This window comes from Dromaius novaehollandiae, chromosome 10 (assembly GCF_036370855.1).
Source record: "Dromaius novaehollandiae isolate bDroNov1 chromosome 10, bDroNov1.hap1, whole genome shotgun sequence".
NCBI lineage: Eukaryota > Metazoa > Chordata > Aves > Casuariiformes > Dromaiidae > Dromaius > Dromaius novaehollandiae.
The window spans coordinates 18,214,475-18,239,209 of NC_088107.1; the positions used below are offsets into that span (position 1 = coordinate 18,214,475).

At 37.4% G+C, this 24,735-nt stretch overlaps 1 protein-coding gene across 8 annotated transcripts in view; it reads left to right on the plus strand.

Annotated features, from left to right (window-relative positions):
- The window catches only part of TJP1 (tight junction protein 1), a 178,420-nt gene that overhangs the window by 147,191 nt on the left and 6,494 nt on the right, over nt 1-24,735 (plus strand). For 6 of the 8 annotated variants that reach the window (XM_026113376.2, XM_064517476.1, XM_064517477.1 and 3 more), the window contains 17 exons: nt 892-1,028; nt 2,746-2,851; nt 3,111-3,261; nt 4,454-4,562; nt 5,172-5,391; nt 5,709-5,893; nt 6,040-6,135; nt 6,577-6,659; nt 8,200-8,410; nt 9,391-9,491; nt 10,664-11,017; nt 11,426-11,677; nt 12,451-13,344; nt 13,644-13,738; nt 14,322-14,546; nt 21,765-21,940; nt 22,875-23,316. In XM_026113376.2, the coding sequence (XP_025969161.2) occupies nt 892-1,028; nt 2,746-2,851; nt 3,111-3,261; nt 4,454-4,562; nt 5,172-5,391; nt 5,709-5,893; nt 6,040-6,135; nt 6,577-6,659; nt 8,200-8,410; nt 9,391-9,491; nt 10,664-11,017; nt 11,426-11,677; nt 12,451-13,344; nt 13,644-13,738; nt 14,322-14,546; nt 21,765-21,940; nt 22,875-23,316 (3,837 nt within the window). The remainder of the gene's footprint in view (nt 1-891; nt 1,029-2,745; nt 2,852-3,110; nt 3,262-4,453; nt 4,563-5,171; nt 5,392-5,708; nt 5,894-6,039; nt 6,136-6,576; nt 6,660-8,199; nt 8,411-9,390; nt 9,492-10,663; nt 11,018-11,425; nt 11,678-12,450; nt 13,345-13,643; nt 13,739-14,321; nt 14,547-21,764; nt 21,941-22,874; nt 23,317-24,735) is intronic. The other 2 variants (XM_064517480.1, XM_064517482.1) reach the window with 1 other exon arrangement.

Here is a 24,735-nt window from a genome sequence, read left to right on the forward strand (position 1 = left end):
GCTGGTAGGAAAGTAACCTCTATATTAAAATAGATAATGTTTGAGCTAAAGGAGTAGAAATCACACTCTTAGAGCTTTAGACATTCTTACTGTTTTCAGAATGAGAGATTTTTTTTTAGTTTGTCATATACTCCTTTGATTATATTTTATGCTGTAAACATGTACAGGAAGAACATAAGAGCAGGCCAGTTGTCCTTTGCTAAAATAAGTCGGATGACTGACTGTGTGAGAAATGCTCCTATTTTTCACTTTTATGTGCAATAAACTGCAGCAGGTGTGGACTTAGGACCATGCTCCCTACAGAGGGCAGGAAGCAGCTAGGGGCAGGTTTGGATTCTGCCTTTCACCTCCGCGAAGCACCGCTGCACGGTACGTGCACATCTCCGCACGCAGGGCTGCTCCCGTGCACGGTGGGACAAACGGCATGGCCAGATCACAGCCCGGAGTGCCCCTGGAGATCCCATACCTCCGTAGGGAGGTGTGATGGAGAGCAGCATCAGGACTCTTAGTCTTAGGTTTCCATGTGGAGCCTGTGTGTGGGGCTTCCTTGCTTTTGAAGCAAGGAGAGTAGCAAAGACAGCAGTCTGGTTCACCCCAACCTTCCTCTTTCTAAAGAGCCGTATCCGGAGAGGGGCATGTGTGTCAGGGTGTGTGTGAGGAGTGTTTGGTTTTGGGGCATTGTTTTGTTTTGTGTTTTAGCAAAGTTGGGACAACATTTTCAGAAATTCTGAAATGGTAAAAATGTTAATATTGTGATGCTCTAAGAGAACAAAACATTAAATAGTAATAGATACTTGAGTGAAAAGATTTTCTTCTTTAGTCCTAGTAGCATACAGTCATCGTAATAATTCTATATGCGGAGTGAATTTTTTTTCTTTTTCCCTAATACAGCCTTCGAAGCAGAGAAGATGACAGAATAACTAAACCAGGAGCTGTCTCTACACCGGTAAAGAATGCATATGATACTTCTAAAACTGTGGAAGAGGTGGCAGTTGAAAGAACTGAAAAGCAAACTCCACCACTCCCAGGTAAAAATGTTAAAACATTAATTTATGCATATTTCTAAGAATGGATGCTCAGTAAAGATTCACACCATTGCCTAGTTGCGGAATGATTTCTTACATAGTCTTAAAACAGACCAAGTTCAAATTACTTCAGCCTGTTCTGAGTTGTGTTTGGGAACAATAATGCTCCTAAAATGCTTTGTTATTGTAGTGCTTACTAACCGCAGTCATGGCCCAAGAAGCCATTATAAAAAGTACACTGCAACTAATAATAAAAACAAAATAAGAGAGATTCCTTTTTTTAATCCTGAAGGGGAAGTATAAGCTAAATGACAGCAGATGAAAGCCGGTTGCAGGATGGGGGAGATAAAATAGTATGCTGACTGGATGCTGTTCTGGGCAGTTCTTTTAAGGTTTTGTAGGGCTTGCAGAATAGACCTTTTTGGAATTTAAAAGTGGACGAAGAGGAGCTGTCCAAACAGTTTAGAGGCAGCTGCTCTGGAAAGGCAAGGTAGAAGGAAAAGAAACATATTGAAGTTTGAAAATAATTAACAACTTAAGGAATTAGCAGTGAGACTACAGTGTGTAGGATTCAGTATCTCAGTAAAGAACTGAAGAGTTTGGATGGGAGGAGATGTCTGGAGAGGAGGTAGACCAATAAATATATTATTCAAGTTTGTGTTTGCAGATTATCTTTATATGATGCATAGTCTGGAAGAGTTTATACAATGCGTCGTCTGGAAGAGGTGTAATAAAGAGCTTAGCCTTTAATAGCACTACAGAAAGCTGCAAGGAAATGGGTATCTTTCAGAAACTAATGAAAACATGGTTAGATGTGGTTGACTTATGTCAAGGGAGGGTAGAAGGGGAGTATTCAGAGCTTTGGCTAGCAAGAGATCATCAGACTTGCAGGGAAGTGGTACGGTACTATACAGTAAGGACAAACTCTGTTATTAAAGGTATGTAATAAAATCGTTATCCAATTTCAAACTGGTCCATTCAAATGAGCCTAGATTTGAAAGGAAGGCTGAAAAAAGCAGAAGATGACATTAGCCTGGTGTGAAGTCAGTGTTTATGGAATGTGCAGAGATAATGCTTTAAATGTAAATTCTTGCAACACAAACAACTGCCTGACAGAGAAGAGTCTCTGTTAGTGTCCACTGCAGGGGAAAAGACTAGTTTCTTCCCAGGGATAACAGAGAATCTATGCAGCAGAGTCATAGTAAGTGCCTGTCGGTAAGGAGAACTCGCATTGGACCAAATTAAGCACTGAAACTGGCCAACCAGAAGACATGGAGCACTAGTTCCAGTGTTTGTGTTACTTTCATTTCAAAAATTAAAGAATGCTTATGGGAAGAAAGCCAATGGAAAATAAGCAAGTAGCATTAGGCACATCAAGGTATGAAGATGGAGAGAAGGGTTTAGAGTGGACTTGAGGGATCATAAAGCCTTCTAGTTCTTGCGGTTTTGCCGTATTTAGAATACTCCATTTACTGAAGCATAAAGGAAATACTGGGATTTTTGCTGAAGTAGTAATAACTAAACCAGGAATCACCCTGTTTTGAATGACAAGTATCTCTTCTGTTATGAGTTTCTAAAAAGGAATCTTCAACTTAATGCAAGTGGGCTTGTGGATAGAGGAGGGCTACTGAAGAAGTCATTAGGGTGTTAATTAGGGTATGCTTTGCTTTCTCATCTTTAAAAGACCAAATAGACACCTCAAATCTTTGCTTTTTAATAGAGCCAAAGCCAGTGTATGCACAAGGAGGACAGCCAGATGTGGATTTACCAGTCAGTCCATCTGATGGTCTTTTACCCAATTCAACCCATGAAGATGGAATGCTTCGGTAATGTAACTCCAAACTCTATTTCAATCTATCACATGGTTCTTGAGCAAACCGAGCTTTTGTCCAAGATGGTGAATAAGGCTCTTAGTGAGTCTGTTGTAACAGCTGCAGTCGATATACAATTACTGGTATGCATAGCATAATATGCTCTCATTGAAGCAATAGGTAAATTACTACTTTGCATGTCTCTGCAGCCTCAAATTTATTAGGATACTTTATATTATTTTACTTCTAAATGGAATATTTCCTAAATCTCTAGGCCAAGCATGAAGCTGGTAAAATTCAAAAAAGGAGATAGTGTGGGCTTGCGGCTAGCTGGTGGCAATGATGTTGGCATATTTGTAGCTGGTGTTCTGGAAGACAGCCCTGCAGCTAAAGAAGGATTAGAGGAAGGAGACCAGATTCTCAGGGTATGTCAAAATTTGTAACAGTGCAAAGTTTGTATCATACCAGAGTAGTTTGGGTTTTTTTGGTGTGTGATGTGTTTTTTTGTTTGTTTTGGGTTTATTTGGTAGTATCAAATATATTGCTGTTTTACTTCATGTTGTTTTTCTGCATGTACTCTGAACTGTAATAGATGACTTAGCAGCAGAATTTCCTGCTATTGTAGTATTGCTAGGAAGGCTAGTGAGTTATATGTCCAATTGCCTAGACTAAAGCCAACTGAAAATGTTTTTGTAACAGGTCGCTAAATTTTTCAATTGTTTCTATACATATTTGCTACATATTTTACTAGTAGTTAGAATCTGAAAGTGTTATGAAATCTTGAATGAAAGGGCAAGGTACCATTACCAAAGAAACGTACTCCCTGTTCCATGCCCTGGGCAAGTATGTGCTTTTAAGTGGACAGGGCTTTGATTCTGCTAAAGTTAATTTTTACTGCCCCATGTGTTCACACAGTGCACTTGCTTAGTAGTTATTTGGCAAGTCGATAGGAAGTTCCGCATGTAGCGAAAACAAGTGAATGCAGTGAAATTTGGCTAGATATTTCTTCTTTTTAAAAAAAAAAAAAAAAATCAGTCTCAATGGCAAAGTTCTGATCATTCAGTTTTATTTGTTGTCTTTTACTTCAGCAGGCTTTTTCCACTGCAGTCATCTGCCCGTAGAATATAACTGAGAGGAATATAAACCAAGTCTTTAGAGACTTTAGAATTTCTTTTAAAAAATGCTTAATCAGTGCATATATTAAACATAGTCTAACCTGGTAGTCACGCTGTATTCAGCGACCAGATATTAGACCAAAGAGAAGGACTGATGTATTGGAAAAATCATGTGGCGTATTTTTGGTCTATTGGAGTGCTCCATTTGTTACAATCTGAATGTGTGATGCTTAACTCAACTGGTGTTTCTAGATGCTCCATAATACTGGTCTAAGGAATACACAATAAATGGGTACTTAATATTCTAGAAGCTGCACTTTTATCAAGAAAGTTATGTCTATTTAGAGATGCAGAAGAAGGCTTATTGAATGCATACTTTTGGTGTATATATTTGAAATTGAATGAACAACCTTAGCAATAAGCTAATTCACATTTCCCAGCATATAGTTGTGTGTCTGTTATGATGTATGCTAAATCAAACTGATTACTTGGTTGATACCAGGTAAACAACGTAGACTTCACAAATATCATCAGAGAGGAAGCTGTCCTTTTTTTGCTTGATCTTCCTAAAGGTGAAGAAGTAACCATTTTGGCACAGAAGAAAAAAGACGGTAAGTATTTGTATATCAGGAGCAATGCAGTGGTCTGCTTTGGAACCAGATAAAGTATAACTAACATTGAGTTATTTTTGGCTTGCAAGAGATTGGCATCTTAGGAAGACTATTAATTTTTTCTTTGAATTTGGGATAGGTTACTATTTCAAGTGGAGTAGAGAATTGATGTTGTAATAAGAAATAGTATCTGACAAAAGTATTGATATTATATGTTTTGCAGGGGATGGGGGGCAGGAAAGTTTGTCATAGTTCTGTATTTGAAAGTAAGTGGAGATGCAGCTTTATGCTGATGCATGTGGACCTACATGCACAAACTTTTTTCCTGGTGTAATTAATTCCTTTCAGGGAAACTGAATTAAACTACACTAGCACCAAATTTTTGCCAGAAAAAGTTGAATTTCCATCAGTAGTGTTTGCTATTAATAGTTTTGGTGCTAAAAAATAGAGAAGCTCTGAGATTCTAAGGCTTTTTGAAATAATTCCTTTTATTTCAAACAAGGAGAATTAAAGGAAGGTGAGATGGTGCTTTGAGTGATTCATATGAGCCTTAGGATGTAAGTTGAACTTGCAGAACGTTATATATTTTGGGGGGTTGATTTCTTTCAGTTTACCGTCGCATTGTTGAGTCTGATGTAGGGGATTCTTTCTATATCCGAACTCATTTTGAATATGAAAAGGAATCTCCTTATGGACTAAGCTTCAACAAAGGTGAAGTGTTCCGTGTGGTGGACACACTATACAATGGCAAGCTGGGTTCATGGCTGGCAATTCGAATTGGCAAGAATCACAAGGAAGTTGAAAGAGGTATCATACCTAACAAAAACAGGTAAGATCTTAAAGTAGTTTTCAAACAGCAAGTTTTAAGTACAGTTTTAAATTCTGTATTTGTATAAGGATATGCCTGATCTGCTGGGCACCAGTTTATATAACTGGTTCACTCAATTCTTTTTAACATTTAATTAAAATTGTTCAAGTTGCATCTGATTTCTGCCAAGTTTCATATGGATTTGCCTTGAACTCCTGTACAGTCCACAGAAAGCTAGCTTAGAGCTTAGCGTTTTTACAAGAATAAACTTGCTAGTCAGGCATTACTTTAGAAGCTGACTTGCTTGGTAACTGGTTTGGGATTTGTTGTCATCTTAGAGCTGAGCAGCTAGCTAGTGTGCAGTACACGCTTCCAAAGACGGCAGGGGGAGATCGAGCAGACTTCTGGAGATTCCGGGGTTTGCGTAGCTCCAAAAGAAATCTCCGAAAAAGCAGAGAAGATCTTTCTGCCCAACCTGTGCAGACAAAGTTTCCTGCCTATGAAAGAGTTGTTCTTCGGGAAGGTACGCCTTTATTCTTAGTATCACTGTGGTAGGCTGGCAGGGTTGTGTGGTTTGCTTTATTTTAATTGGTGTATTTAAGAGTCTCTTGCATTTAAAGTGGTTGATTATATTTTGATGTTTTTCTCTATTTTTCCCTTTAATTCTAGCTGGGTTTCTCAGACCTGTAACGATTTTTGGTCCAATAGCTGATGTTGCACGGGAAAAACTTGCTAGAGAAGAACCAGATATTTTTCAAATTGCAAGTAAGTGTCAGATCAAGTTTCTCACCGTTATAAAATAGACAACTTTTTTCGAAATTCTTCATACATTGTTACTTTAACCATTAATATTTTTAACAAGGCTTTGACAATGCGAGGTAGCAGTCTAAATGTCAGCTCTTTCACCAGTTGGTTGATGATAATTTTCTGAATGCAAAAATATTAGTGCTGTAGCCTTCTCAAGCTTCATTTGAATTCAGAACCTTTCTAATATCTTATTTCTGAATGATTTTGCAAAGATGCATGTTTAGTGACTTTTATGGCCAAATTAGACTTGGTAATTTAATTTCTGTATTATTTTTTAAGAGGAGTGTTTTCAAACTGAATTGATATTTTGAGCTCGGAAATGGTTTGTTTTATCTTAATGAGGGGATGTAGAATATGTTGTAAATTTACAACAGATTTTTGTTGTATCCTCTTTACCAGAAAGTGAACCAAGAGATGCTGGTACTGACCAACGTAGTTCTGGCATCATTCGTCTTCACACTATAAAACAGATTATTGATAGAGTAAGTGTCTTATTATCACTATACTTCTAACAGACCAAGGCAAATTTTGAAAATAAGTGAGCAAGAACAGGTGTGGAACTGGTATCAGAAAGATGTTGGGTGTTCTTAATATAGAAACATAAATCAAATTAGTGGTTTTGCTTTAAAAATTACTTATTTCAGTTCAACCTAACTTAAACAGTGAAATAAAACGCTCTGTTTATGGAGGTGCTCTGAAGGGTTATAAATTCTTTAATCTGGGCTTTATAAAGAAACATGACAGCTCTTAGAGTCCCTGGGTTACTTTCTCATTGAATCCATGAAGTCTCTTTAAACTTAAACTATAATTCAGAGATGGCAAACTTCTTCACAAATATGCCTTGAATAGTGGTTGGCGTTCTGGCAGACTGGCAAAACATAATTCTGCAAACTGGAAAATTCCACAGAATCTTTTGCAGAATCTTTGACTAAAAATAGAAAGGGTGGGGGAGGAGGGAGAAAGGCCAACCAAGGGTTAATACAAACTTACTTGAGTATGGTGGGACACTGGGGCATGGAAGCTCTTGTTTCTCTCTGCATTATGCTATACTGTGTTATATGTTCTTACGCTTCTTGTGGTCCTACACTCCTGCTTCCTGATCTCCTTTCTCACCTTTCTATTAGTTAATAAACAAACAGACATTCTTTCTCCATACTGATAACTGCAGCCTGGAAGTAACTCTAGAATTTGTTCCAGGAGTTTTTCCCCCTCTTCATTATGGCTGTTTTATGCTGCTTTCTCTTTCACTTAAAGCCAATATGTGACATTACAGCTAGGAATTGATACTTTATATGAAGTCCCACCTTTGCGCACACACCCTCACATCCCCCCCCCCCCCAAAAAAAAAAAAACTAACTTATAAATTAATAAATGGGCATCATTTTTTTTGTGGGAGGAGTAGGGGAAGGGGGCTCCCTTTCTTAATATTTTCTTCCTTCAGTCTATCTTCTTAATATCCTGGAAACTCCTGATATTAGTTCATGAGCCTCTACTCTTCTTTTTTCCTTTTCCTACTTGAAAACAAACTTTCTGAAATCCTCCAATAGCAAAAAGATATTCTAGCAGCAGAGTAGGAAGGCTACTTGCTGCGTGTTTGAGATGAATCTTGCAGATGATGAAAGCTGGCCAAGTTACTACATTCAGAAAATTGATCCCTTGGAAGGGAGGATGGAGATGTGTAATGAGACTGTCTTGAGTTTGGATCTTTTGTTTTTTCCTGTTAGCAAAAGACTTTGCTTATTTTTAGTTTAGTGCCCTTTTGTAGTTTCTGCTTCCTTAAGGCCTGCTTTATAGGCAGCTAAACACTAGAAACCTCATAGTTATGCAGTCAGTCCTACAATTTTAAAATATGCCTACCCATGTAGCCTGGTGTTGAAATGGTCTTTGTATTTATTCAAATAGAAAAAGAACTTAAAACAATGAACTCTGTAAAGGTAACACAAAACAGGATGTTTTTTAAAAGAGTATATCTGTTGTAGAATTTGAAAGCTTCACTTTTTTTCCTGCATTTTATTGTAACAGGACAAACATGCTTTATTAGATGTCACTCCAAATGCAGTGGACCGTCTGAATTACGCGCAGTGGTATCCAATTGTAGTGTTCCTGAACCCTGATTCTAAACAGGGTGTAAAGACCATGAGAATGAGATTGTGTCCAGAATCACGAAAAAGTGCCCGAAAGCTATATGAAAGAGCTCACAAGCTACGCAAAAATAATCACCATCTCTTTACGAGTAAGTAGTTTGAAAGAAATAGTAGTAGAGTAGAAATCTGCTTTCCCTGAAGATTTCACCAGTATTTTTGTATGAAATTGCTATTAATTAATTGCTGTTAACAGCTGCTCTTACTGCTAGGTAACTGTGTATCAGTATCTCCTTTTATGTTAAGCCAGTCGGACTTTGAAAACTACAATACTGATATAATAAATTTATTAAAGTACTGCTATTAAAAGCACTAGTGCACATTAATTGCACTAAATGTAGTTCATGTCTTTTGTCTTGTTTTTCTTCTCTGCTTCCTCTTACTCCCTCATCTTTCTTTTCTCTTGCTTCTTCTCTTCCTTTAGAAGAGAAAACAAATTTTTTATTTCTTAGCTTGTTTTATATTAGCTCATTCCCAGGTTCTCCTTTTCTTCCTTGGCATTCTCTTGCTCTTAGTATGACCTAATACTGATTGCATGCCTTCCTTATTCTTTGATCCCAATTCATGTCGACTCATTTGTGGCCCCAAGGATGGGAAGGGTGGTGTTAGCTTGCCAAGTGCACTCCCTGCAATTGGACCACCTGAGTTGAGCAGTTTTTGACTTGTTCAGGCTCCACTTGTTCAGTAACATTGGTGTGTGCATCACTTGAACACAACTGCATAAATGTGAAGAAATCCAGAATACCAAAATGCCTTTTTTTAACAGATGTGGAGGCTCTGCCATAATCGGCTAAAACTAAACATTTGAATAAATAGGTGAATCATGTAATTTTCTCAATCTGATCAAGTTTGTCTCACTTTGTTCAAGACTACTGTTAACCAGGTGTTTCCTATTGGATAAAATGCCCCAAACCACATAAGGCCTTAGGGTTGCTTTGAATGCCAATAGTTGCATTACTCTTTAAATATCAGTTTTAAGTTCACATTTTGTAGTGCTTTCAGTACTGATGATAAAGATCCTTTGCAAAATTCTGCCTAAATCCTAAGCCAAAGTAACCTGTTGTACTTCTAGCTACCATTAACTTGAATTCAATGAATGAAGGCTGGTATGGAGCTCTAAAAGAAGCAATTCAGCAACAGCAAAACCAACTGGTGTGGGTTTCGGAAGGAAAGGTAAGCAGTATGATAATTCCGTTTGGGGAGACGTGACAAAACTGTAGCAATCAGGTTTGTTTGTGTGTTCCCCCCACCAACACCGTCACCCCCATACTGATGTTTCAGATGCTGGCTTGTGGGATGAATTCCACCACCCCCCCACCCTACCCCACCCCCCCAGATTCTAGCTATCCTTTGAATGTCTGTGTGAACAGCTCAAAACTGATTTGTCATTAGATGAGTGCAGTTTTCTCTGTTAATTAGGGCTGTGCAGTTGTCCTTGTGTGGGTAATGATGTAGTAACAGAGCATCTGCCTGTTGACACGGTTTACTTAAGGATGTACTGCTGCTTTGAACCTTTGGTCAGGATTTGGATGTGTTTTATTAAAAGAATTCCTGTTTGGTGTGCTGTATCCATGCTGGATGCTGTGACTACCCCATGACTTTTATTTTAACTGTAAAACCAAAATACGTCCTTATGTTCTCTCTAACTTTACACTCTTTTGACTTGGAGAACACAAATACAAAATTTGTGGGTTAATATTCCCTGTGTTCCCTGCTGAAACTCTTGTTGCCTTCCTAAGCAACATGCTATGCTGTGCACATTAAATCTTTGCTCTTGTGGAACTAATATTAAAAGGAATGCCAACTACAAGTTAGCCAATGATGAATCAGTTATTGCTACATGTTTCTTTAATATTTGAACTGGCTATTTCAACTCAAACAGAACTCCCTTCAGTTTCTTATCCATCTTCAAATTAGTGATTCCAGTGTGCTAATACTTTAAAGGTACAGTTTTTGTATCTTTTCTGGATGCTTTGATCTAAGTGGACACTGTCGACTATCTCCTCCCTTGCACTGACTCTCATCTGACTCCTTAGTAAACTAGTTCAAAGAGCTAGACTGCAGAAGAGGCTTCTAGACAGAGGCAACTCTGTCCAACTCCAACAACTGAAGCCTTATTCCTTCCCCCATTGTGTTCAGAATTGTTGAATTCCTGTAGTGCCATTGTACTGCTAGGCTTTGAATATTATTAACTTTTTTAAATACCAGACTTTCTATCATGAATCAGAAGATGATGGATACTATTTCATTCTACACAAAAAATACTTCATAATTTTATATCATAAGAAAAAGTATCATCCTTAAAAGTTATTTCAATAAACATTTACTCTTTAATTTTGTCACAGGCAGATGGTGCTACAAGTGATGACCTTGACTTACATGATGACCGCCTTTCTTACCTCTCAGCTCCTGGTAGTGAATATTCTATGTACAGTACAGACAGTAGGCACACATCTGATTACGAAGACACAGATACAGAAGGGGGTGCTTATACTGATCAGGAACTAGATGAAACTCTGAATGATGAGGTTGGGACTCCTCCTGAATCTGCTATTACCCGTTCTTCCGAACCTGTTAGAGAGGATTCCTCTGGAATGCATCATGAAACTCAAGCTTACCCTCCTTATGCATCTCAAGCTCAGCCACAGCCAAATCTCAGAATAGATTCTTCAGGATTTAAAACAACTGCTTCTCAGGCGGTAAGAAAGTAATTTTATATACTGACCACCATACATTTACTTCAGATTGCCAGTTCTCTTGAGCAAGTAACTTGTGTTTGTTCTGCTTACTAGTATTGTAAGTGCATACAAGAATCTACCAACAGCAGTAATACGTTGCAATGAATTGGAGAACCGACTTCTCCTGTGTCAGTGACTTTTGACAGGCGGGGGATTGAAGTTCCATTGAGCTACTTGTTCAAATGTTCTGCTCTTTTCATGTTCAACATAATGAATTTCTGGAAGTGTTAGTGCATGATATTTTCAGTACACATCATTCTACATGTAGCTGATGAGTTGATCAAAGCATCATTTAAAGTATTTTTAATATAAATCAGTCATATGATTATTCAATAGCAGTATATTTAAAATATTTTAAACACTTCACAGAAAGCAGAAGCCTCACCTGCAGTCCCTTACCTTTCCCCGTCGCCTGAATCAAACCCTGCAACCTCATCAACTTCTGCAGTAAATCCTAATGTAAACCTAACTAATGTCAGACTGGAGGAGCCTCCCCCTGCTCCTTACAACTCTTACCAACCACAAGCGGGCCCCTTAAGAACATCAAGTACTGAGGGAGCTCATATAGTGCTAAGAGATCAAGAGCCATCATCCTTATCGCCGCACATAGATCCAGCAAAGGTACCTGTGCTGCATTGTTGCGCTGATTTCCTGCTATACATCAAGCTAGCACATGATCCTTTTTGTTTTGCCCCCAGCTGGAGAATCCTTCTAATTTTTTTTTCCCTAGGAGATCATGCAGTTTACAACAAACAAAGCATCTAAATTGCTAAGCATCATCTAACATTTTGTGTGCATGGCTTCAAACTATGTTTTTCAGTTCTTTTAAAGAAAAGACATTTTAAATGAAAAAGCTTCATTCTGTGTTTTGATTTTAGTTTGTGTGTCACTTTTTTAGCACTCTGCTGTTTATTCATGAGGCCTTGTGAAAAATCTGTTCTTTCCCTAAAATGGACACTATTTTTTTGATATAGGTATACACTTTATGCTAGAAGTAGTTGATCATGAAGATAAAACCAATATATAGGGTGACCTTAAATACCTCCCTAGCAGTGCTGGAGCTAATTTTAATATATAAACCAATCAGTGTCGTTCCCCCTCTCCCCACCGCCCTCCAAATCAACCCTGAAAACCCCAAAGATCAGTGAATGTTATTTTTGCCTTTCTCTCTTTGATATAAGTATATATTTTCGCTTGAACGTAGGGCTCAAAGGAATCTCTTGAATCAAGTTCAGCTTCGTGTGATTGCAGACAACTGCATCATGATTCTGCTTCTAAACAAAATTAAGGCCAATATTTAAAACTTAAATTTGCTGTAAATGTTGCATTATAAATGAAACATGGCTGCAGTTACTCTTCATTTTAAATGAAAAATATGCTGCTTTTTTAAACAGGTATACCGAAAGGATCCATATGTTAGTGAAGAAGCATCCAGACAAAACTACGTCTTAAAACAGCCAGCAATTAATCACCCAGTACAGAGACAAGAAAGAGACCCAAATCTGCTGTATGAATCTCAGGCTCAGTATGCAGAAAAGCAACCAAGTAGGGAGTATGAGCAATCAGCATACAGATATGATTCTACAAACTATGTAGATCAGTTTTCTCGTGGTTATGACCCTCGCCTTCATTATGATGACCATGTGCCTCCTTATGAGGAGCACTGGGCGTATTATGATGAAAAACAGCCCTACCAACCAAGAACAGCTTATGACAACCAACCTCCTAGGGATCTTGATTCTAGACAAAATACAGAAGAGAGCACAGAACGCTATTATCCAGCACAACCTCGTTTTGAGGAACCCCCTCCAATGAGTTATGATGGTAGACCTCGCTATGAGCATGCACCTAAAAATTTCAGCTTACCGCAAGTGCGATATGAAGATCAACATACTTCTGGATATGACACACATGGTAGATATAAACCAGAAGCTCAGCCATACTCTTCAGCCATATCTCGATCTCCCGAATCAAAGCAGTACTTTGACCCGCATATGAGGGGCTATGAACAAGGTCCTCCTCAAGCTTATAATGCTAAAGCTGGACAATTTGAGCCTTCTCATAGTACTTCAGGTATTTCTCTTCCTCCTCCACCGTCATCACAAACCAAACCAGAGGTTTTGCCTTCTAACAGTAAACCACTGCCTACACCACCATCTCTAGCAGAGGAAGAAGAAGATCCAGCCATGAAACCACAGTCTGTGCGAAGTAGAGTTAAGATATTTGAAAGAAGAAGATCACCATCTTTAGAAAAAATGAAGGATCCAAATGATACATCTGCTGTCAAGGTAAGTCATTTAAGTTTTCACTTCTTGCTTTTGTTAATGAAGTTATATCACTAGTAGTAAAATATTGTCTTGGAGGGAAACCTGCTGCTTGTGGAATGCCTTCTTAGCAACCTAACTGTGGTATGCTTTAAAAGCAGAAACTAAAAACTTTGACTATGGGGATTTTGCTGTGCTAAGCTCTCCCATTTTTTAACTAGTCTTTTTCTGCAGAGCCTTTTTTTTTTCTTAGTCTGAAGAAGTGCTGCTATATTTTTCTAAAAATTAGAATCTGAGAAAATATGCTGTGCTTTTCTTTACAGCCTCCGGAACTAGCACCTAAACCTACACTCACAACTGTGAGTGGTCCAAAACCAACTTCTCAAAGCCAGTATGAACATGACAAAGCAACTTACAGGTAGATACAGAGCTGATAATTAACTTTAGTTTCCAGTACGGGATTAGAATGTACAGACAAGATATTTTGCTGGTTCCAACTGGAAACTGTAGACTGTAGAGTGGGAGTGTTATCAGTATGATTTCTGTGTCAGTAGTAAGGTTACAAAGTTGGTTGTCAAGGACATGATTGCTGGTGGGTGGCACGCTACATTCTCAGCATTTCTAAGGAAATGATTAATTTAGAAAAGACCAAAGAAGTAAGAGGGAAATAATGTCTAATTTACATAATTTAAAAGTAGATCTAGTAAAAGAGAAATAATTATATCTTTTATGCTATAATAACGTAGCTATCTCATTTCAAGACAGTATAAGTTAAAAGGATACTGTGTGCAATTTTTCTAGTGGTATGTTAGATTCAGTTTCGTATAATTTAGTGCTATATGTCAGTGAATATTATTATGTCAGATTTTAGAGGCAGCAGTAATGCAGGTGTATAGAGTTATATAACTCTCATATTTCAGTTGCTTGTTAATAGTTAGATTATAAAATAGAACTTATGGTTGCCTTGCAGAATTTAAAAATCTTATGTTATTCCTGGTTAGGGCCCCAGAACCACAGAGACCTCAAGCAAAGCCCCCAGAAGACATTGTACGTTCAAATCATTATGATCCTGAAGAAGATGAAGAGTATTATCGAAAGCAGCTCTCGTACTTTGATCGCAGAAGCTTTGAAAATAAGCCGTCTGCACAGGTTCCTGCCAGCCTTCATTCTGAGCCCCCTAAACCAATACATTCTCAGAATCAGCTGAATTTTACTAATTACTCAAAGTAAGTTTCATTGGTGGTCTTTTTGTTTTTATTTGGTTTGTTCGCTTTAATTTAAAGCAGGAGAAGTGAGGCTTATAGGTGAAAATTGTAAAATTATAATATCAGTGGGATTCCATGCAATTATGGTATCTAATTAAAAACATAAGTATCTTATGTTTTCCGAGTCGACTGCTGTTTAGAGATAGCTTTGATCTAAAAAATACATGCATAACCTGCATTTTGGTAAATGAAATGAAGAACAACTTCTGTGGGTTTGAGGACCTTGAACGTGTTACTCCTTTTTCTTACTGCTGCTTTATTACAGAAGGTATTTTCTGAATGTAACTAGTAGTGAGTAGTTAAGCCATCTTTCAAAGCGGAGGTTTTTGTTCATTTCAGTTCTGCGTCCATTCGTTCTACAGACAGACTTCTACAAGCTAGCTATGTTCGTGACTAGAGAACTGAACCTTTTGGGGATGTTGTTGAAGCCAGAAGTTATCTGATGATGGAAACATCTGCTTCCTTTATTGTTTTACTTCCTTGATTTGGAACACTGATACAGAAATTGTATGAAAGCTTAAATGCTAGTTTAGCTCAGGTAAAGAATCAGCTGTCTTGGAGGATACTTAAAGGTTTTGTGTCAGTACTTTCCACAGTTATCTAAATAATTTGAAGAATTGGTTTGAATTCGCATCGCAACAGCGTGTTTGTAGCTCTTGCTGTGGAAAGCTATCTTGACTTGCTGCATGCAGCCCAAAAATCAGGTCTTTTGAAGGCTTTGGTTGCACTTGAAATCTGGACTATTCAAGTCAAGCTGAAAATCTGGCAAGCTTAATGGAACTGAGGTCTTTGCAGTGAAATAATCAAGTGATTTACTGAAGTTCTTTTTAGTGTTTTGAGTGTATTTTCAAGCTGTCTTTCATGCACTTAAAACATTGTGTTCCAATGCTTATCTTAAAGGATGTGAGCTAGGGCTCAGGAGTCCTGTTCCTATTTCTTTAATATATATTGTCCATCACTTCCAATACCTTTCTCTATAAATTGAGAATACTGGAATCTGTTCAAAAGCATTGTGCTTGGTGGGTTTTAAAGGAATCACTATCTTTTTTTTCTAACCAGGAAGTCTACATTTGGTAACTATTTATTATTTTAGTTATCCTTTATATGTTGAGGAAGGAATCAAATGTGTTTAGCCATCTGTGACCAGTTCTGATCCTCCATCAATGATATTTATCCCTCTTTCTTCTCATTTGCCCTGTATCTTGACAGAAAGATTGGAGCTTATCTATCTTGCTCTCTGGATGTCATAGCAAGGGGCCCTTTAAAAAACAAAGGCAAAAAACAAAGTCTTAGTGGGAATTGTAGTGCATTGCAGTAGCTTTCAGACTTGTTTTCTGCCTCCTAAAACAATATTCCCTGTAGATAGGCTTTTTTGAGTCTTAGGCACCTGAGTTGCTGCAGTGAATGTAAGTACAGCTTCAAGTGGAATGTTGTAAATTTTCATTAGTAACTGCAAAGATTCTTAAACTCCTCAAACGGAGAGTATTGTAAGACTTCATTATACATTTGTTGTCTTCTATGGTGGTGTCAAGCACACTGAAAAACATGAGCAATAAATGCAAATACTGACAAGTTTGCCACAGAATAACTACTATTTGAGAATGATTCTTCTCTGCTTCTACCTACCACTTCTGTGTCTGCCATAACACTTCCGTTCTTTGGCTTTTCTGTTCTGATGGTGTTTTATTGCGAGTTAGAGTCTGACTTCAAGGCTTGTACCTACAGGAAGGTGACACAAAACTGCCACAAAGAAAAAATACTACTGTGCTAAGGCTGATGCGGTTTCATAGGTTGGAGGACAAAATGTTTGGGGCTTTTCCCCTATGAAGGAACATAACCCATAACAGAAAGGGACAGACATGGGAAAGAAGATGACCGACTTAACAGTAGTCAACTGGAAATGGACAAGGACTAAAAGGTTAATGGCAAAAGTGTAAATAAATTACAAAGCTACTCAGCTGGACAGTACTCACTAGAGAAGCATATACTGCAATGTGCTTGCAAAGAAACAGAACACAGTTGCCAACTGGAGAAAGCATTCATATTTTGGACTCTCCCTTTAGCCAGCTTCCTGTTTGTACTGCCACTTGCTTGTTATATATCTTTTTCCCAGTGTGTTTGTGTGGTAATTGCTGTTCTGTTAATCAGCTCTTCCAAAAATAAATGCAGGACTAAGTTGGGGTAATGATGTGGGAACTGTGAATTATGCAACATCTTCCTGCATAATCTCTACAATGTATTTTGGGTACAGAAGACAGATTTTATTTATTTATGAGTAGTAGCTACCCCTCTTTCAGTTTTAAATATTAATCTCTTCAACATTGATTTAAATTATGTAAAATTGTCTTTGCTATTGAGTAAATCATCCCTGGAGTGGATTATGCACTAATTAATGAACTTTGTAGTAGATCTTTTCATTGAATTTTGAGGACAGAGCCTAATGAAAATTGCAATCAAAGTGCAGTACCAAAATAGATGTAATGGCTTTATCCTTTGTATGACTGGTTACGAGCCCCATAAATCGGATATCTGTAAAGGTACTTTGGTATCTTTCTCCTCCTGTGTCTTTTTTAGTTGTCTTGTGTTACAGCTATTTTAGTGAACTTCTAATGGTAGTTTGGATAGCCTGGGGATTTTCTGATTCAGACAAAGATTTGTGCTACATACTAGTGGGAGAATAGATCACTAAGTTGACCAAGTTTGAGTTCAGAATGCATGTGCTTTTTTTCCCCCTGAGAAGCATATGCCCATAACTGCATCATTACTGAATGCATGCAAACTTAAAATTTCTTAGCCACATACATGTATGACAACTAAAATGTATTTGAAATTTCAAAGCTGTCTTTGAATTAATACTTTGTATTTTGGTGGAGATGTCATCTTGTATTTGTCACATTTCTTTGCAGAGGAAATAAGATGTAGAAGTTCTGCTTTGGAAGCCATTCTGAACTTAATCGTTGTGTACCACTGTGGAGATTAATGGAACTGTTTGCTTATGGTTGAGGCCTCTACCTTACTATTTGCAGGGCGGTAATATATACTTCCTGAAGAGAGCAGTAACACTTATTAGTGGTTTATGATGAGCTGAAGTTAGCTGTTGGCATGTGTCTTTTGGTGAGGTTTCATTATTAATGCCATAAGCTGGCACTTACAGTTTTCATGCATGGTTATGCGTAAGGTATGCAGAATACTAAGCCATCTTGCTTAATTTGGGAATAATTCTTTATCCACTGGCTGACAATGGATTTGCAGCTTTAAAAAAAAAAAAAAAAAAAAAAAAAAAAAGTGAAAATTTATAGCAATTTCTCAACCACATTGGTTTGTATCATTTTGCTGAGGAAAAAGGGCAGGCAAGTTCTTTTACATCTTCAATTAACAGTAGACATAGTATGTCACGAATTACTTTAGCAGCTTATGCAATATGAGCTGTCTTTCCTAAAATGAAGGTTCATATTGTAGCCTTGTATTTGAAAGAAATCAGAAGTTTAACATTGAGAGAGTATGTATGACTTATGTGTACAAATGTTTACCTTTTTTATTTACATCATTTAGGAAATTTGTGCCATCACTAAGGCTGCTTTGTAGGGGTAATGTCACTTCTGCATCTTACATAGTTGTCAGCAGCTGTAGAATAAGGAATAGTTTCTTTTGCTTTGTCTGAGAAAATAGTAAAAATGGTAAATAGATGTGTTTTTGTGGATCTAGCTGGAGCAATTTAAGAAGCTACTGCTGCTGTGACTGAGCAGTGAGTTTATTCCTGCTTGGTTCAATGTAGTTACCTGCATTAGCCTGAAATACTGCAGAATGAGCCTGGCTAAATTTTGCATTGAAATAGTTGAAGAGTACTTACATGGTCAGGTACCGTCTCATCCGAGGAACAGCTTGCTGCGTTAGCTTGAGCTGCTCTAGCCGAGTCCCGTGTCTCCTCCGGAGTCAGCCCTTTGTATGCAGAGGTGGTCTGAAGCAGATCTTAAGATCAGCAGCACAGTTTGATAAGCTTATTCTGTACACCTAAAATTTATAGACTGTGCCCAGTGTTAATCAGGAATATATACATTTTTTTTTTTAGACAAAAATGAAGTAAGCTTAGGATGTAGCACATCTTCGATTAGAGGAACTTCACGGGTATGTTGACAGCCTACAAGTGAGACGGGTTTGCTTCGGTGGGGTTCTGAGCAGCGCGGCTGTGGCTGAGCCTTAGCCAGCGCGCGCGATGGAAGGATGCGCTTCGTGCTGTGCCCAGCGTCGTGCCGGAGGAGTTCGTGTTGTCACAGCTATCTTTTCTGGTCTCTCCTTCCAAAAATGCTGCCCTTAACAACCCTCTCCCCCCCAAATCTTAATTTTTCACAAAACTAGTAAGCAGTTCTGATGTGTGGAGTGGGGTGTTTGGGGGAGGCGGTGGGCACCCAGTTTATATTTCCCTCTGGGAAGCAGTGATTTCAGGCAAGCAGTTTTCTGAGAAAGCAGCTACTACCCACCTGGAGTAAAGAAAGCAGTGAGTGAGTGTGCAGTGATAACTTCTGCTGTTAGATGAGTGCTGTTTTCTATAAAATCAGTGTGAACAGAAGATAGAGCAGATCTAAAATAACCTCTTTTGCAACAGTATTTTTAAAGGCAGATTCATGCAGATGTTGTTTAATTCACTGAGCAACTCATTCACGTGGTCACGAAGCAGACTTTTCAAAGTTGACCAGACCTTTCCTTAGTTTCATAGTATTCTCCTCCTAAGCGTTAAGACTGTTCTCGTTTTATTCTTCTTTCCTGCTACTGTAGAAATAGGAAAGCAGTCAGGTGTGTTGCTGAGATAGAGCAGTCTTTCCTTTGCACAAAGCTTGTTCTCTGCTCCTGCGAAGGGGACTATTCTGCCTTTCAGGGAAAGGAAACTGAACACAACCCTCCAGCCATGGTGCTGTTTACAGATAGGATTTATATTTAAAGGTTTTAATTGGATATTTTTAGTGAAATAAAAATAAACATAGTGAAGATTCGAATGTTAAAGGAAAATACTTACTTTTCAAACATTTCTGTAAACAGTGGGTGCAATCTTGTAATGTTACAAGTAAGTAGTAATCTTCACATACCAGTTTTTTTAATTCTATTTTAAGGAAGAAATTAGTCTTCAGTGCATTAAGTGACAGCCATTCTCTCCCTCTCTTCCTCAGCTGAAAGACCAACTGCAGATGCATTTTGCAGGTGGTTAAGAGCTTACTTGTGAGTTCTTTTAAAATGATATGACTATTTAAACTTTATATTAAGCTATTCCAATTTTAAATGTGGAATAAATGAATGCCAGCTAGTTCAGAAATACATGAATAGCATGGGGATAGGAAAGACTTGTGACTTAGTCCATGTATAATTACTCATTTAAAAAATATTGTTAGAGGGAATATTTTTTTCTTGACCTCTGCAAAAAAAAGAAAAAGGGTCAGAATGAATAGCAAAATTCTTTCACAGTGAAACATTGGACTAGAGATATAAAACAATATCTGTAATATTTGACTTATGCATCAGCCTGAAGCATGAACACACAATTTTCGCTGTAGCTTGTTACTGCAGTTCATTGCTACCTCTTACATTTTTATTGGTGTAGAGAAAGTGAATGGATGGTGGACAGTTGTTCTAGTGTAAAATGCATTTGCTTGCAGTATATAAGCAAGGTAGTGTTAAAACTAAGGGAAAGTCAGCCTTGAAGATGCACCTTTAGGGGTCATTAAACACAATCAGAAGAAGAATCTAAATTTGTTCAGAGAACATGGTTGCTTCACATCTCACAAATGAGTAGTACAAAGGAAACTATTCTGCTCAATATGTAACATTGCACCTGCTTTTGGATGAGTTGGTAGTGTTATAGAAATACTTGTTATAATTGTACCCTCAGTACATGATCTGCAATGGAAAAACTGTACTATTCTATATAAGTTAAGACTGAACAGTAAGATTAGCACAAATGGGACCATAAATAAAAGATTCTATTAGAATTTGGGATTTCTTAGTTCACTTTTTCAATATATCAAATAGCCATTTCTTTAAACCATTTATTAGAATCTATATAAAGTTAGTATGATCTTTTTGTTGCTTTATATAGCTGTCAGTTTGAGATATTGACCACCACCTGATTCACTGACAAAATCTCATGTTAAGTATAGTGAGTGGTCGTTGTACATACGTGTACAGAAACGGCCTCATCAGACGGGTCACTGTTCAAGCTAATGTCTTTTTGTCAAACAGTCTTGTCATATGAGAAGTACTAGGACTAACGTAAAAAGTGTGAAGAAATAACATGCTCAAGATAGAATGACTTTTTCTTTCATTCTTCTATTGCTGTTTGCTTTGCTATCACCTAGATTACTTGGCTCTTACACTAGCTATGACTACTTGAAAAGGAACATCAAGTGGTAAGACTGCTGTTGATGTGAGGATGTTTTAAGGTGTCCTCTCACTGTTACATTTCATCACAGGCATTATGTGCACTTAAAATCTTAAACTCATGAATTCTGAAAGTAAGTGCAATATATTGCAGTCCAAAATGACAGGTATTTGTAAAATCGGTCATTTCCCAAAAGGACCTCTTTTGGATAAATATCTCTAGTATCAACAAGAAATATTTTGAAAATAAGATTTTAAAATATTCTACGTTATGCACATAAAGCTAGTGAAGCTTAAGCTGATTGCATTTCTAATTAAGATGGCATTGTTCAAATACTGGGTGTATTTAGAAAAGCTATACTAGAGCCCATTTTCCTCTTTCTTGGCCAATTAGGCTTTTAAACGCCTCCCTCCCCTGCACCCACCCCCCAAACCCTCAATCTAAATTTTTATTTTGAAGACCTGCTAAATTAGAATTTTTTTTTTTTACCAAAAATACCCCAAGTGAAATTGAAAAATGAAGATCTTGTAGGCAATTACAAAAATACACCTGAAATGTCATCTGCCTTTTGTTTGCCATCTTTGGTTTGTGTTACTAATCTTTTTCAAGATTCAATGTTGTCTTGAAATCTATTGTGCTTATTGATGAATGTTTTTATATTTAGGACAGGTTATTAAAGAAAATGTGTTTTAATGTTTATAGGAAGAAATGGAGATCAAATGATCATAGAAGAAAAAAATATGGTGAAAGCAGGAACTCAGAACCCTGAGAAAACTGAGCAGTCAAATATTGCTTTTACTTTATTTCAACAGGGGAAAGACAACTGATATTGAATCGATGGATAGGCCTGTTGGTGAAAAGCGTTATGAATCAGTCCCTCAAGTTACAACTCCTCCTCCTGCTTCTTCAGTACAGTATACACAACCTCAGTCAATTAATAGTCCTGTCCTGTCTCTCCCAGCACATCACAAACCTGCGCTTTCTGAGGGTGAGCAGTTTGAAAGTCAACCTGTCTCATATGTTGTAACTGAATTTGTGTTTATGCACTTTACTGGACTGTCTTCTCCTTTCCCATAATTTGAAAGTGGCACAGATGTCTCGAGTCACTGCAAAATTTCTACTTATGTTAAGGGAAGAGGATGAATATAGAGCCTAGGGATCCCCGCACAATAATCTTCTCTTAAGGTGTCTCTTAAAAATATAAGCTAAGACTCATCAATTTTTGATCAAGCCACATAGTTCATTTCAATAACAAAAGTATCATTTGTTGAGCACTTGCGTGGATGTTTCAGCATGTGAACTGGTAGCTGTGGTGTTCTCTAATTGAAATTTGAAACAATTACTGGTGACTTTAACTTTTTACTAAATTCAGGTTGAGTCCTGTGAACTGATTTGGTGATCCTGTCTGTACCTGTGATGTCCAGATGTTAATAGTCATAACTGTCTATTCCATGTTTAGTGGCCTCAGCAAAGATAGAATAAAATTTCCAGTATTTAAAGATGAATCTCTGTATCCTATTGGACCAGATTTCATTAGGCATGAGTAATAGTTCATAGGCTTCTGAAAATAGAAGAAAAAATAGCTTTGATTTTAATATCCTTAGGAGGGATGTCTTGTCCAACTGAATTTTACAGGTTGATGTAAGTGCATGATAATACCGGTTTTCTATTTTTTGGCATGGTATAAATGAGTTTAACCTCTTAATTAAAAGATCATACTATTGTATCTAACATAAAGTAATGAAACATAGATAATTTGCCACTGTGTGTGAAACATAATAGGAAGATAGGTGACCTAAGAGAGCTGAATCTTAATATATATTTATCTAGTAGATTAAAAATTGGACAAAATGTATTCTCATGCCATTGTGTACAGGGCTGGAAAATTCTAATGGCTTCTGATATTTTTATTTGCACTGCAGTTAACTCTGTGTCTGAGCCTCCTCCACCTCAAAATAAACCAGCAATTTTCAGATCTTCTAGAGAGGACACCGTGCAGTCTACTTTTTATCCTCAGAAAAGCTTCCCTGACAAAGGCCCCATTAATGGAACTGAGCAGATTCAGAAAACAGTCACTCCTTCCTACAACCGCTTTACAACAAAACCTTACACAAGCGCTGCCAGGCCATTTGAGCGCAAGTTTGAAAGTCCTAAATTCAACCATAATCTCTTGCCAAATGAAGCTCAACATAAGCCAGAGTTGCCATCAAAATCTCCAAATTCTCCTCAACCGATTTTGAAAGCACACAGCTCATCGCAGCCTCCTGAGTTTGACAGTGGAATGGACACCTTCACTGTACAGGCAGACAAGCCTAAATATCAACCAAATAATGTTAATGCTGTGCCTAAAGCCATTCCTGTAAGGTAAGCACCTTGGCATTTTGTTTGTCTCCATTAGTACATCTTTGAAATAGTTCATCTATAAAACCACATCAATGAAACCACCAATTTCTTCATTGCTCTGCTTCCAAATTCTGTTGATGTCAGCTGATAAGCCAAGATACTTGAAAGATTGCTACTGTGAATTTAAAATTCTGGCAAAGAGCATCTGGATAGGTATTTAAGGTGTGAGTCTTTACTGTCTTATGTTCCTGTATCATCTTGCATCCAATTGTTGTTATTAAAAAGTGGCGCGGCTCTTATTTCTCATATTAGAATTTTAACTGTTCTGGTAGATATTAATCATTTGTCCTTTTTATCTACCTCTAGAAGACGGAGTTAATTTCTAACGATAGCTGTTGCACCAAATTGTATTAATTGTGTGTGCATAGCAAAACAGTTCTCAGTTCATTTGTGTGGGGCATTTCAAAAGAATTTGTCAAAAGAGAAAGTAACTTTAGCAATTTTAAATAGGCTGTTCTTACTATGAGACCAAACAGTAGCTGCTTAAAAAAAGCAGTTACTTAAAGAAGCTTGCATTTGCCCTGTGTTCTTGAGCAGTCAGAACTAAAATATGTCAACAGTAACACGTAGTATTCTGTTCTTAGACTCTTTTCTGACTTGTTTTGATTCTTGTTAATATTTGTAAAATAGTGTTTTACTGTTCTGTGTGATCTCAAAATAATCATAATGGATGAACCAGACTTGAAATCCTGCTTGCTCCTTCAGTGAGTCAGAAATATAATACAAGGATGAATCCTGTTTGCTCTAAAGAGATGAGGAATGTTTTGATCCTGTATGGTCACAGACTACTAGAAATCTTTAAATTACTGGTTTCTTCATGATTTCTACTTTAGAAACTGATCTGAAATCAAATCAAATTAGGCATTTGATGATAATTTATTTCTCTTTAGTTGCATCATGGCAACCTGGAAAAATGTTTTAAAAGTTTCAATGTGTGCCTTACAGTATTAAACTGAACAGTTTCTCCTTCTTTTAAAGCTGAGAGAGAAGATTCAGTGCAGCTTGCATAAGAATTATTACTACTTCTGATATTAAAGTCATAATGTAGTCTTGGGAGGAAAAATGAAAGCCTTCAGACTAATATGTTTAGTCTTACTAAGCAGAAGTGTGTAGCAAGAACCCCAGAAGTGAGCATTTGAAAGCATAAGCTCCTGTAAATTTTCAGAGTCTGTGTACTTTGGTTTTCTGGGGGATGGTGTGTTGTAAGTGTGCATGTGTGTTGTGAGTGAAAGTCCTCTTCTCAAGGTAGAAATTGAACTATTTTTATCTCAGCTGTCTCAAGCAGTTGAGTGTTGGACATGTTTAATATTTCCTTAAGTTGGTGCTAGCCTACTATAGGCTGTGCACTGGTAAAATAGGTTACATGAAAGTATGCCACTG